The sequence below is a fragment of the Tupaia chinensis genome, unplaced genomic scaffold, assembly GCF_000334495.1.
Source record: "Tupaia chinensis unplaced genomic scaffold, TupChi_1.0 Scaffold000682_1, whole genome shotgun sequence".
NCBI classification, from domain to species: Eukaryota; Metazoa; Chordata; class Mammalia; order Scandentia; family Tupaiidae; genus Tupaia; species Tupaia belangeri.
Genome location: NW_006160205.1, coordinates 1,952,487 through 1,966,894, shown reverse-complemented (window position 1 = coordinate 1,966,894; position 14,408 = coordinate 1,952,487). Strand labels below are relative to the sequence as shown.

At 38.5% G+C, this 14,408-nt stretch overlaps 1 protein-coding gene across 2 annotated transcripts in view; it reads left to right on the top strand.

The window, feature by feature from the left end:
• Nucleotides 1-14,408, top strand: part of TAFA1 (TAFA chemokine like family member 1) — a 593,415-nt gene that overhangs the window by 573,614 nt on the left and 5,393 nt on the right. For both annotated transcript variants that reach the window (XM_006160360.1, XM_006160359.1), the window contains exon 4: nucleotides 10,657-10,781. In XM_006160360.1, coding sequence (XP_006160422.1) covers nucleotides 10,657-10,781 — 125 coding nt within the window. The remainder of the gene's footprint in view (nucleotides 1-10,656; nucleotides 10,782-14,408) is intronic.

Sequence of the window (14,408 nt, the reverse complement as noted above, 5' to 3'; positions counted from 1 at the left end):
AAATAAATAAATAAATAAATAAATAAATAAATAAATAAATAAATAAATAAATAAATAAATAAATAAATAAATAAATAAATAAATAAATAAATAAATAAATAAATAAATAAATAAATAAATAAATAAATAAATAAATAAATAAATAAATCCAAAAATAAATAAATAAATAAATAAATAAATAAATAAATAAAAACAAAATAATGACAATAAAATTATAAACAAAAAATAATTCTTTTAAAAAAAGAGTACTCTATGGTTAAGGTTTATACAGTTCATCTTCACATAAAAGTCATTATGTTTGCTGAAGTTAAATTAATTACAACAAACCTAAAGGCATGCATCTCCCCAGAGACTGCATGACCATGATACTAGGAAGTATTATTAAGCATGTTCTTTTATTTTATCAAACACCTGCATTAACACGTGCATAAGTGTCTGTGAGACAAACATAAAAAGCACAAGAGCCATGAGCTTTTCATCCAAACCTCAGTCCTCCCATGATTTACACGTTCTCAGTTGTAATTCGCTCCATCACCCATGACATCCTAATCAAATAAGAGAAGCAATATGTCTCATTTAATTCCCTGGGATTTGTCATCTAAGGCAAGAGGTTGAGTTCAGGGTTAGAGACACCTCTCCTAGTTGGTATCAGTTTTTCCTGGTCTGATGTGGCCTGGGAGTCTGTGCCTGCCCTGTTCCTTCTCTCTTGCCCAAAGGCTCCAACAGTACCATGAGCTTCTCACTGGGAGCTGGAACTTTCCTTTAATCTAATCCATTTAGAAAATGACTCACAATGTATTGAATAAAGTAGAGAAAATTGATACCTTTTCATTAGGCTGACAAAGTCTTTTTTATTGCTGGCATCTGAAATGTGTTTTCTATTTAAATTTTATTTATATCCATCTTCTCTAGTGGGAGTGAGATTAAAATGAAAGCCCTTACAATCAGTGTACAACTTGCCCATTACTGCCAAGATTGTGAGCACTAGTTTTGCAAACAAGCATGATGCCAGCAAATTTTCAGGGCATAATTTAATATTTGGGATCATTTGCAAAGTAGAATCAACCCAAAGTGGTATTTTAATGTATCAATAACCATAAAAATGATTACTTTACATATGAAAAGAGGAAAAGATACTTAACCGATACTATTTGATTATGGTAAGTCTGTAGGAATTCTAGCAAAAACTGTAATAGGATCCAGTAATACCCTCATAAAGTACTTTATAAAATTGGAAAAATACCTCTACATAAATATATTCCCCTAAGGAGCTATTTCTAAAGTTGTAAGAAAACATACTCTAAAGTAACAATATGCACCAGCCAAATAGGATAATGTCTAATGTTTATTTTTCTTTTGATAATTATCTGTATGCTTTGAGTGTTGGAAAAGAATATGTATTATTTTCAGAATTAGGGAGGAAGACAAAAGTTTTTGTGATGGGCAAAATAAAGGATGTTAACAATTTTACTGCAACAAAATTATAATTTGCTCTGTATTGTAAATTCTGGGTCACTCTCACATAGTTAAAACATATCATTTTACTTTGAAAATTCAGGGATGTACAGTAGGAAATTTATTTAAGAAGAAGCATGATTCTTTGTGTTTCTTCTTAACCATGTATTAAAAGTATGTGCCTACACAAATGCAAAAACACACATGGCTGAATTTAATTCTAAGATCAAATTTTCTGTTTAGTAAAAACAAGCCCAATATCCAGTGCCTGGTCTATAAGTAACTCAGGATAGAGGATCACGAGTTGAAATGATCCAATAAACCATGGACCCCAGACCTGGCGTCCAGCTCAAGAGCAAGGGGGTTTTACTGGGAGGAATTAGGAGAGCTCCCTTGAGTTGACGAAAAGTCTCTGAATGCTCCCTAACTTCAGACCAGACAGCTTTTGTCCAAGAGGTAGAAACAGTATCCCAGAGTACTGGTAAGGCAGCGTAGAATAGCCCCTGACAATTTAATGATGCATGCTGTTCTGTGTTTTATTGTAAACTATATATTAAAGTAACTGTGAAGTTCGCCTTTTACCTCAAAGTATGTCTGTTTATGTGTTTCAATACACAAAAAGTTGTTATTGCTTAGTAGTTCAAGAGCTTCATCAAGGAGGAGTCCTCTTACTGCCACCACCCTGACAATCTAGAATAGATTCACTTACTATTTTCTTGTATAGCATATAATATCTTTTTTGGGGGGGAGGGGAGTATTTTGCCTCAGGGTGCATGTAATTTGCTAGAAAGAGAACCAAAAACAGTGAGAGGGAAAATGAGAAATCAGCCCACTGGGGGGAGGGCCACGTGGCAATCCCTTCTCCTCCACTCTTCTCCTGGGATCTTGGCACACACGCACCCAGCGTGAATTTTGCAAGCTACCAGGTGTGGGACTCAAACTGCAGTTGGCCATGTGGGAACCCAGTGATGTAACCTCTACGTCATCCACTGTCCCACGCAGAATATCTTTAAATGTATAATAATTTGTCAGTGTACGTTATCTGTCATAATATCATATGTCCTTACATTCAGGGTAAAGACAGGCACCCACAGAGACTAAATGCCACTTTTGGGTAGAAACTGCATCTCTTTATTTTATGTCCAGCACAGCAGTTAATGAATGAGTAAAAGATACCTTTCAGAGACAGCAGATGGTGTGGTAGTTAAGGTGCTGGACTCCCACACAGCCAACCATGGTTTGAGTTCCAGACCTGGCAGCTTGCTTGCTTTCTCTCTCTCTCTCTGTCTTTTATTGCTTTCACTCTCACTGTCTCTCTCTGGTGAGTACATGTGCCTTTGCAAATTAAAATAATAATAAATAAAATTAACTTTTAAAAGGACCTTTTATTTCCAAGTACCTTCAAGAAAAATTATCACCCAAGGAGATTGTACCACACTTATCTGTGGCTTTAAATCCTGCCCTTTTTATAATGTACGCTCTCACTGCCATACCTTTACCACACTAAAACTGCCTCAGTGTGAAATGAGTACAATAGAATTTGCAGAAGAAATGCAATGCTAGAAGTTAGCAGATGGAATAGTAGTTATGTCGCTGGACTCCATCACGGTTCGAGTCCTGGACCCAGTGGCTTGAAAATTACACCAGGCACATGTGCATGCATGCCCAAGATCCCAGAGGGAGAATGGAAGAGAAGGGATTGCAGTATGGCCATCCCCCAGCGAGTGATTTATCACTTTCCCTCTCACTGTCTCTCTCTTTCTCCAGTGAGCACACATATCCTAAGGCAAAAACCCCTAAAAAAAGAAAAAGAAAAGAAAGAAAGAAATACAACACTAATCAGTCCCCTCATTACCCTCATTAGTTGTCAACTACATGTGCATCTGTGAAATATATTGTACATCCTATAAAAAAATACAGCAACCTTTTTAAAAACACACCCAGAATTAGTATAAACCTGTGTTAAAAATAAGGCACTAACTGTATTGAGCATTGTTGAGTGGATGCTACAGGGCAGAATAATGGACACATGGATAAATACTAGAAAAAACTGTCATGGGAACCAGCGGTTGGTGTAATGGTTACATCACTGGACTCCCATGTAATCAACCGTGGTTCAAGTCCCAGACCCGGTAGCTTAAACTCATGTCGGGGGTGTGTGTGTGCGTGCCCAAGATCCTGAGAGGAGAATGGAGGAGAAGGGTTGCAGTGTGGCATCCCCCCTGGGGGGTGATTTCTCACTTTCTGTCTCTCTGTCTCTCTCTTTCTTTCCAGTGAGCGCACACGCCCTATAGCAAAAACCTCTCAAAAAAAAAAAAAATGCCATGCGATGAGTACTAAGTGTATTCGACATTATGCTAACTATCCTGTCTTATCTAAAATTCATAATAACCAGCTGTTATGATACTAAGGAAACTGAGTTTTGAACTGAGCAATTTTCCAAAGCCATGCTAATAGTAAGGGATGGCATTAAGCTTGAACCCAGGTTCTTCTATCACATACCCACGGTTGCAGCGTCTTAACCAATACATAAGGCTTCCAAATGGGATCCTATTCTTAAATGGGTGTCCAGAGAAAAGAGGAAGTTTGGAATGACTGAAGGAAGTCATGTGCAGTGCCTTTAGTTTTCTATTTGCTTTGATAAAGACAAAAACACGCAGGGAGCCCCAGCAGGTCTTTCGAAGAAAAGTATTGTAATAACAGCTGTCCCAACAACCTGTGCAAAAAGGGAGGAGGGAAAATTGTCCCTTCTCTCTAATGGAGTTCTAGCTATTGTTTTAAGTAGCATGACAGGTTGGACAAAAGTAAGGTTGGAAATTTGTCTTGATGGATGTACTTATAACCTACTTCTGGGAGCATAAATGCAATCGCACATGTTCAACTCTCCTAAGACATAGAAGCAAGGTGAGAGTTGGGCACATCGAAGAACAAGGTTTTATTTTTTTAACTTCATGAAGAAGTAATTGTCTTTTGTATTTGAAATTATTTTACTCTTTAGAGTAAGAAGAATCATGAGGCCAAAGATGATGCTAGCTAATATTTATTAAACATTTGGTGATTGCCAGAATAAGTGTTATTCTTTCTGCTCGCAACAGTTTGCTATGCATTCCATTTTTTCCCTTTTGTTTTTGTTTCATTTTTTTGGTTGTTTGTTCATCAATTGGCAATCTATCTTGAGCTACTCCATGCCATCCATAAGTGAGTGCAGTCTGATTCCTGCCCTCCAGTCCTCTGCCTGGTAAGAGTAGGCAGGTGCCTGAGTCAGGGGATAGGGTTACATGATTGTAATTCCATTCAAGAGATGATGGAATTACTGGCCACGGGCCACAGTGTTTCCTCAGTTGTTCTAAACACTGCATTCATTTCTGCCCTTTTTCACACATCAAATGCAGGCATTTGAAACTAGACCTTACCAGCAACACTGAGCTGGCATTTCTGATTGTTTCCTTTCACTTGCATGTTTCACACCACTGCCAAACGCATCTTTCCCACCTCCCCTTTACTCACAGCTTCCTTTGGCTTAATTGAATCTAGAGTCTAGAATCTTCAGTAACTCACCATCCTCCTAAAAATAAACTTTTAGGGGCCAGCCGGTGGCACAGTGGTTGGGGCACTGGACTCCCACATGGCAGACCCGGTTCACATCCCAGACCTAGAAGCTCGTTTTCTCACTTTCCCCTCCCTCTCATCTTCTTTTTTTTTTTTTTTTTTTTTTGGAGGGTTTTTTTGCCATAGGGGGGGGGTGTCTCGCCAGACAGAGAGAGACAGAGAGACAGAAAGCGAGAAACGAGAAATCACCCCCCAGGAGGGATGGTCACACCGCAATCCCTTCTCCTCCATTCTCCTCTCAGGATCTTGGGCATGCATGCACACGCGCCCGGCATGAGTTTTAAGCCACTGGATCCAGGACGCGAATCGCGGTCGACTACGTGGGAGTCCAGCGACATAGCCATTACGCTAACTGCTGGTTCCCTCTCTCTCATCTTCTGATGGGTGTACATGGCCTATAGCAAAATTAAAATACTAATTTAAAAAATTAAAATAAAAATAAAAAATATGCAATTTTTTTTAATGCCCGAGCACCTTGCTTTCCAGGACTTCTAGAATCTTGTTAGGTTGTTGAGAAAGTCATGATGGATTTTTACATAAATATGGCATGACGTTCCTGACAACTTAATAGTAAGGTTTTCCCTTCTTGGGAACCAAGCAGTGACAGTAATAAAACATAATGTTCTGGAAGGCCAATTCCTATGGGAAGGCTCCAGGTTCATGTCCAGAGACATCCCTGAGTACGTCAGGTATGTCACGCCCAGGAGCTGCGCCAGCTGAAACTGGGGTGGATGACAGCATCAAGACCTTATTAGGGGTTCTCTCTCCCTGTCTCTCATGGAAGAAATAAACTTAATTTTTTTTTTTCATCTTTCCGTTTCTCAGTGTGAGCCTGCTCTTTCAGCACAATAACATCACCTACTCCTGAAGGAGCACTTTGCTCATTTATACTTCCTTTATATAATTCACACCAAAAAGGAAATGGCATCCCTGGGCTCCACCAGCTATGAGGGTCATGTCCTTTATCACTCTCAGCAAATCAGGGAGTTCTTTGATAAACATTTGCTGAATTGAGAGCAAATATTATCTTTTGAAATGATTAAAATTGACTGTGCTTCTTAGTCAGTATCCTGTCCCTTTACTGTGTTTATTAAGCCCTTTGCTTATTACCACCTTGCCGTATTTCCATAGAGGGGAAAAGGCCTCATACGTGAATGACACCAATGACAAGGAAAAAAATGTCTGCTCTGTGTAGCATTTATACTGAAGGATGGATTGGTTCTGCTTTTACAGTCTCCCCTTTGCTCTGGAATAAGGAGAAATCAAGATGCATGATTAAAGTGGATTTAGTGATTTTAGGACTCTCTCAAGGAAAGATGAACATTCTCTAGAGAGTAGAAGAATAGATCTTTTCCTGAGCCCAGTGCACTCACAGAGCAAATCTCAGAGCTCCAGGGTTACCAGAAACCTTAAAGATCTTCCTTCCTAATCACTACAAATAAGAGAAAGTTTTTATAGCTGAGTTATAATTAATTCAGTTCTTCTAGGAGGTAAAAAGTTCCTGGAGCTGTTATGCATCTACCTCACAGAGATCCCATAGCTTCAAAAATTGGGTAATTGTGGACATTTCTATTAAAATGATATAAATAATGAAATCAACCAGAGGGTAGCTCAGATCAGGAAAACACATGCGTGATCAGCTGGCTCTTGACCGAATTACTTTTTTAAGTTAACTTAATTTTTACAAGAAATGAAATGTTTTTGTCTTCTACATGTATTATGTTTGACATGCAATTTATTTTCCATAGTGAAGTAGCAGAGGAAATTTATTCACTCAGCAGTCAATAAATTTTTTTAAATTCTCTGAATACCAACATAAAACTAGAATGAGTTAGGACTGTAGTAATTAAAAAAAAAAGGAAAAAAGAAAGAGCATAGATTTTATGGTTAAACCACCCTGGATACTTGTGTTAATTCCTGTCTTCCTACTACGTAAGCTAGGGGGAATTACTTAGCCTCCAGGGTTTTAATTTTCTCATCTATAAAATGGTTGCATAACAATACCCACTTTATAGAGTTACTGTGAAGATTGAGATAATATATTTCAAATACCTAACATAGAAACATGTGAGGCATTCAACAAATGTTAATAATCATTTATCATCACATTGACAATAATTGGAAATATTTGAGAATTATTTATATTTACATTTTTCTTGTTATAAGTGTCTCCATAAGTGAAAAATATAAAAACAGTTAAACAGCATGAATATTAGCTCATTTTATTACATCTATTGGCTCAGTCTTTTCCTAGTAATCTGAAGACTTTAGGTAGCTTCCAGTTTGGGAAAAAAAAGAAGCCGATTTTGAAATTATCTTTGTGATTTGTGTGTGTGTGTGTGTGTGTGTGTGTGTGTGTGTGTGTGGCCAGAGGGCTCATGCACTCAACAGAGAGAGAGAGATACAGAGACAGAAAGAGGGAGAGGGAGGAAGCATCCCCTCATGGGGAGTGGTCACCCTGCAACCTCTTTCCCCCTCATTTTTCTATGATGTCAAGATTTGAGGCGTGATACACGCATGCCCAGCATGTTTCCCAAGCTGCCAGGTTCAGGACTTGAACTATACAGTCAGCCATGTGGGATTTGTCTCCCTTCACCACCAGACGACAGATCAGTCCCTATCTGTGAATTGAACTTTTTAAAGTTATTGCAAGAAATACAAGTTAATGAGGAAACTAAAGACTGTAGCCTGACCTAGAACATGAAATAATATACATTAAGATGACCATGTATTGCAAAAATGAGAAACAAAATTGGTATATAGCATCTCTAGAAAAGCAGCACTGGAAGAGTGAACTAGATTCTAATAAGCCAGAGGGTAGTGCCAAATCATCAAACTCTCTGAGTGGCCACTGTAATATGAATTCCGAGGGATTATAAACAGGTCTGGGGACATTTTTATTCTTAGAAAGCATTTTCTTTTCCTGTGAGCTCGTGGCTCTTCACAACCTTGAATTAAAGGTGATACATCGGTTTGGAGACCTATTTTTTTCCCACTGTCTGTATTTTCTTTTAAGAGATATTAATGCTTAAGAGAAAGGGAACTGCTTTGTTAGCCTGCCACAAAGTAGGTCAGCTCAAAGAAGGCAGAGAACAGCCTGAAGAAGGAGGGCGAACAGGGCTCTTTAGAAAGAGCAAAAAATATTAAAGGCTGACCCCACTGGCAGTTGTTCTTCCTTAGCATGGCTTTGTGGAAAATGAATGACAAAATGCTACACTGAAGGATAGTTAGGAAAGGCTCTTTCTCTTCTGAGTGAAGATCTGAGGGTTTCTATTCCCAATGGTTTGGATTGGGGGCAGCAATACTGAAATATTAACGGGCTTCAAGGGGATCAGCATCAGCAATGGCAGTAAGTGTGGCTGGACTGTTCCTGATTAGGTGCTAGCCAAAAGGGAGTTTCAGATTAGAGGTCTTCAGTAAACCCTGCCAACCCCTGATTTCTATCTTCTCTTACCAGAAGTATTACAATTTATTTTTGTTCCCTTTCAACACGACATGTTTTTCTTGCTACCAACACATGTGCTTCTCCTATTTAGTATTGTCACCTATTTGTCCACATAAATAAGTTCCTTTACCCATGACAAGAATCTTCTATTCCATGCCCAGACACAGAGCCCTGTTATGAATGAATGAATGAATGAACGAACAAACCTCAAATAGTTATTTTGTAGCTTGTGAAGGATCTGTGACTTCTCACTTTGGTCTGGCCCACATGCAAGGTGAAATTAAAATATGACAAAACAACCCTGGGAGACCGACAATAGAATAATGTAGACATGGCCTTGCATAGAAATTTCTCTCCAAGTAAAGACTGAGGAGCACTGAATTCTAAAAGATAAAAGTGAAGTATGGAACGTATAAAAGAAGGAAAGCCTAAATACAGATAGATGTCGGCATGTTTAAACCATTCCGCTTTTAAGTTGGAAGTTTAATCCCTCTAGTGAGCACTAGATAGATAGAGAATTTTAATGTGCTTTCACTTAACTGTGGGTTTATTCCACTGTGTTTTAATATTAATCCTCTGTGACGTGAACAGATGTCATTTGACTTCTTTGTCATTGTAAGATTAAATACCATGGTGGAGATTCATTCTGGGGACATGTGGGATTGACTGGTGAGCCAAAGAGCTAAGATTCTGCCTCAGTATAAAAACAGTCAACCAGAAAGTACCACAGAACCAACACTGGCTGACATTTTGAATATGCTGAACGGAAAAACGCAATTGTATTTATGAAGAGCTAGTGCTTTGAGAAGCTACAAAAATGACTAATGTTTGAGTAGAAATCACTTTCTTTTTTTTTGAGAGGTTTTTACTATTGGGCGTGTGAACTCGCCAGAAAGAACAGAGAGACAGAGAGACAGAAAGCAAGAAATCATCCCCCAGGGGGGATGGCCATGCCACAATCCCTTCTCCTCCATTCTCCTCTCAGGGTCTTGGACATAGACCCACATATGCCCGGCATGAGTTTAAGCCACCAGATCTGGGACTCAAACTTCAGTCGACTACATGGGAGTTCAGCGACATAACCATTACTCTAACTGCTGGTCCCAGAAATCACTTTCTATCCAAGTCATTAAGGGAAATATGGAGCTTCTAGGTTCATATTGAGTAAATCTAGTCACTGGTTTTATAAAGGCTCATTATCAAAACAAGTTTGCCATAAATACATACACTAAATAAATTTCCAGTTTCCCACTGTGGTCTTCCTTGAAATCACTCTGAAGAGTAGAACATTATCAGAGACTCACCTTTTGATATTCCTCATATCAAACATATTGAAAGAAAACTACAACCCATAGTAAATATACTTTTGAGTGCAAAGAAATAGGTTTAGTAATTACTATTCTTGATTTTGACTTTGTAACTCTTGTACTTTCTATCAATCTTTTTTTCTGTTAAACCTTTGAAATTCTCTAAGGCTCTAGGCTAGGGAATAAACCATAATGCTGGGGTGGATAAATTAGCCTCTCTGAATAGAATGCCTTGAACTTTCTGAAGAATCTCTTTTGTTCCCTTCACTGAAAAGTTATAGTTCAAGGTCCACAATCTATAAAAACAAAAGTTTCTCAGGACCCACAAAGTAAGTGTCCTAACCATAAGTTTCCATCATACAAGGAGATTCTGGAACAAGGTACTGCTTGATGAAACCAAACATAATTATATTGGTATTATGAGACTTAAAAAATAAAACCTTATTTTGATTAATACAATTTTCTTAGCCAGTTATAGAATACTAAAGCAGATTGGCCCAGCTGCAGTGGCATAAGAAGTAGGATGCCACTTTAAAATACTGGAGCCAAATGGGAGAACCAGGTTTGGATTCCTGGTCAACCCAAACATGCTGGACATGCTCATGTGCACCTGTGATCCTGGAGATCAGAGGGAGAATCATGGCATGGTGAGACCTTGTCAAGGATAGCCACCGCTTCCTCCCTCTCTCTTTCTCTTTTTTTGTCCTCTATCATGAAAAAATAAACTTTAGAGAAGACCTAATGTGCTTCAAAGAGCATTAGGATCTGCAGAAGAGCACAAAATCTGTGCCCAGTTGTTTGGATGAATTATAAGCACAGTCATTTCTTCTTTTTGCACAGCCTCCATAGTGATTGGAAAATGGTGGTGTGAGATGGAGCCTTGTCTAGAGGGAGAAGAATGTAAGACTCTCCCTGACAATTCTGGATGGATGTGTGCTACAGGCAACAAAATTAAGACCACAAGAGTAAGTTCCCTCATCTCAAATGTCTTGTGCATGTTACAAACTGTAATATTTGCCTTCTTGTTGTGCAAACAGCATGCTGAGTATCTATGAACGGGAGAAAAGGAAGCCATTTTCCTGACAGAAAATCATCCTTACGATACTGATCAGTGTCCATCCATGAATAAGGAGGTAGAGATTAAGCATCTTTTCCACGCTGAGCAGTTCAGCGTTTCTGTTACTGACTCAAGAGTAAAGCTGGGTTGCTCCCACTGGAGGCAGGAGGAGCAATGAGATAATTTCTCGGATAATTTATCCAGCATCTATGGTACTCAGAATGATAATCAAATAAGGGTCTTGCTTCATTCATCCAGAGGGCTTGGTGAAGAGATCTGTATTGAAGTAGAGCCATTTTCTAAAGTTTAAAGGAATTCTTTGATGATCATTTAGGGAACTGAAAAGTTTTTTTTGTGAAGTGAATAATGGCTCCTTGATTTCCCTGGTTTAATCAGAAGTGATCTTCAAAATAAAAAACAACCTGTAAGATGAGTCTATCTAACCCATCAGAATTGGTGTCATGAGGTTATGTAGGATGGAGAGACCCAGCTAGGCAGCTTTTCTTTGACACACTAGGAGTCCTAACGAGGATAGAAATGGGTGGACACTCAGGTTTGGATTCTTGGTATTAACAAAAATTGTTAATACTACTTTTTTTATGAGCTATGTTACTTTCTTTCATTTGGTCTCCGTGGAGTAAATTTTAATGCTATCAAGCATATTGTAAATGCACCCTAGATGGTTTGCAGCATCAAGGGGTATTGTGCAGAATCTGGTCACAGTAAGAGAGACTAGAGCATAAGACAGTAACTATTTATCCACTAGTCCAACTTTTCAGTACTTTAACAACCAGTATGGTTATATTTGTGTACCAGCCCTGTAAAATGTGAGTGTGTGTGTGTGGGGGGGGAGGGGTGTTAATTTATTGGACCTTTTCTAAAGCAAGTTCGACCAATTACAAATCAGTATGGCGAACTTCTGACAAAGTGATTCAAATTTTAAAAATTAACTGTGGTTTTAACCCTTGATTATGAGTCTTACCTGGATATTTCCTTTCAGAATCATCTTTTCAATAAATGAAATTGGTTCTTGTAGCTTTGTGATGCAGAAATAAAAATAATGCTACATAAAACATTCATTATTTTTCACATGTAAAATGACTGGAGACACTTTGAATGTCAAATTTAGTTGCTTGTACTAGTAAAATCAACCAGTAAAAGGCCATATTTTCTATCCTACACCTGGAATGATCCTTAAACACCCTATTTAATTAATATATATCTGTCTGTACCCAAGTAGGTCAGTGTGGATAACTGTAATTAATTTCAGTAAAATGCCTACAAAAGATAGTATTCAGAAATTAGCCTAGTTTGTACCACTTACCCACAGAAACAATTTCAGTTATCCAGTAAAGGGTGGATATTGGGTTTGTCTTTGGTTACATTTTGCTTGAAAATAATTTTATCAAGTAATCTGAAGTTGTCCTCATAAATTAGTTTGTTTTAAGCTTCTCAGACTTATGGCTAGTATATCAGAATCCAGTTATCTTTGTTTTAAACCTGTTGCTGCTTGGGGGCCAGCAGGTGGCATGGTGGTTAAGGCACTGGGCTCCCATGTGGTCAACCACAATTCAAGTCCCAGATCCAGCAGCTTGAAATTCATACCAGGCACATTTATGACCAAAATCCCTAGAGTAGACTGGAGGAGAAGGAATTGTGGCATGACCATCCCCCCCCGGGGGGTGATTTCTCACTTTCTGTCTCTTCGTCTCTCCAGCAAGTATACATGCCCTATAGAAAATAAATAAATAAATAACTCTCAAAAAAAAAATACCTGTTGCTACTCAATTTTCTGCCAAATCTCTATTCCTTACTTATTCCAAATAATAACTGCACACCCTTTATTGAAGTCCTTTGCTTATGCTGTCTGTAGACCTAAAACTCAGTAAATAAAAGTAATGCATATAGTTTCAGGATTTAAAAATATGAAATTTCACAAGTACCAACCAGGAGACTCTTTGGTAGAGAAAATGAGAACTCAAAAAAACTAACAAAAAAAATCGAAAATCATTAAAACTGCTTTTTTGTGAGCTATGTTACTTTCTTTCATGTGGCCCTCAGTGGAGTAAATTTCAATGTCATCAAGCATATTGTAAATGTACCCTAGATGGTTTGCAGCATCAAGGGGTATTGTGCATAACCTGATCACAGTAAGAGAGACAAGAGCACAGTATTGCTACAGCCCTGGATAGGCTGAGTTCCACCCAGACAGTTGAGTGGATGAGAGCAATAACTCACCCTTGCAGTTGGTTTGAAAGGAGAGGGCCCACCTATCCTGACATGTAGAGACTGCTCTACAGTCCTGTGGGCTGCATATCTGTCAACTAAGAATTCACAGGTCTGTCTCTGAGAAGGAAAAGAAGACACCACCAAAAAAAAACATTATTTTGCAAACCTTGAAAGAACTCAAATACAGACAGACATTTTCCTTGTCCCTCCAGCTACCCCAGAAACTCTATAATAAAACAAACACTTTTAAACACAAAAGGCACAAGTGAAGTCCAGATGATGCATATAGGAACCATCTATTCCATCTAAGTAGTGTGTCAACACCAATCCTTAAACCATCTGTTCTGAAAATGGGTTTATGTTAATTTTTCTAGTATGCCCTACATTATTTTCCCCCTCAAAGCTCAAACATGCCACACATTTCAAATGCTAATTCTAGCAATTTTACTTTTACAGAAGCCTAATTCACAGATGTGCTTTAATTATGAGTCCTGGGTTTTCATTGTTCTAGAGATAAGCAAAATAAATAAACTCACCCCCTTCGTTCTTAGGTGTAAGTTTGAGTCCAAGACAGCACTCTCTGGCAAGCAGACAGCATGGAGGTTTAGGCAGCCAGATCCTGCATGGTCACATGCTCATGTTGAGTCCCAAACCAGTAGTGTGGGAAACATGCCAGGCACATGTGCATACATACCCAAAAATCCCAAGAGGAGGATGAAGGAGAAGGGTATGGCCATCCCCCTGGGGAGTGCCTTCTTGCTTTCACTCTCCCTCCTCCTCTCTCTGTCTCCAATAAGCACATATACCCTAAAGCAAAAATTTAAAAAAAAAAAATTTTTTTTAATTAAAAAAAAAAAAAAGAGCACTCTCAGAAAAACAAGAGAGAATGGGGCCAACAGGTGTCATGGTAGTTGAGGCACTGGACTCCTATGAGGCAGACTGCAGTTTGAGTCCCAGACCCAGAGGCTTGAAACTCAGACAGGTCACATGCGTATGAGTGCCCAAATTCCCAAAAGGAGACTGGAGAAGGTACTGCAGTATGGCCATCCCCACCCCCCCGGGGAGTGAGTTCTCCTTTTATATCTCTCTGTTTCTCCAGCAAGTGCATGTGCCCTAAAGCAAAAAAACAAAAACAAACAAACAAAAAAAAAAACCTCTCTCCATAAAAAAAGAGAGATAATAAAAAACTGAAGAAACACACCCAGAATGTTAATGACAATTGAGTTTCCTCATACTGTTATTTTAAAAGTAACTCTAATATCAAGAATTGTAAGAAAGCTTCCCGAGATTTCATACTGTTTCCCTA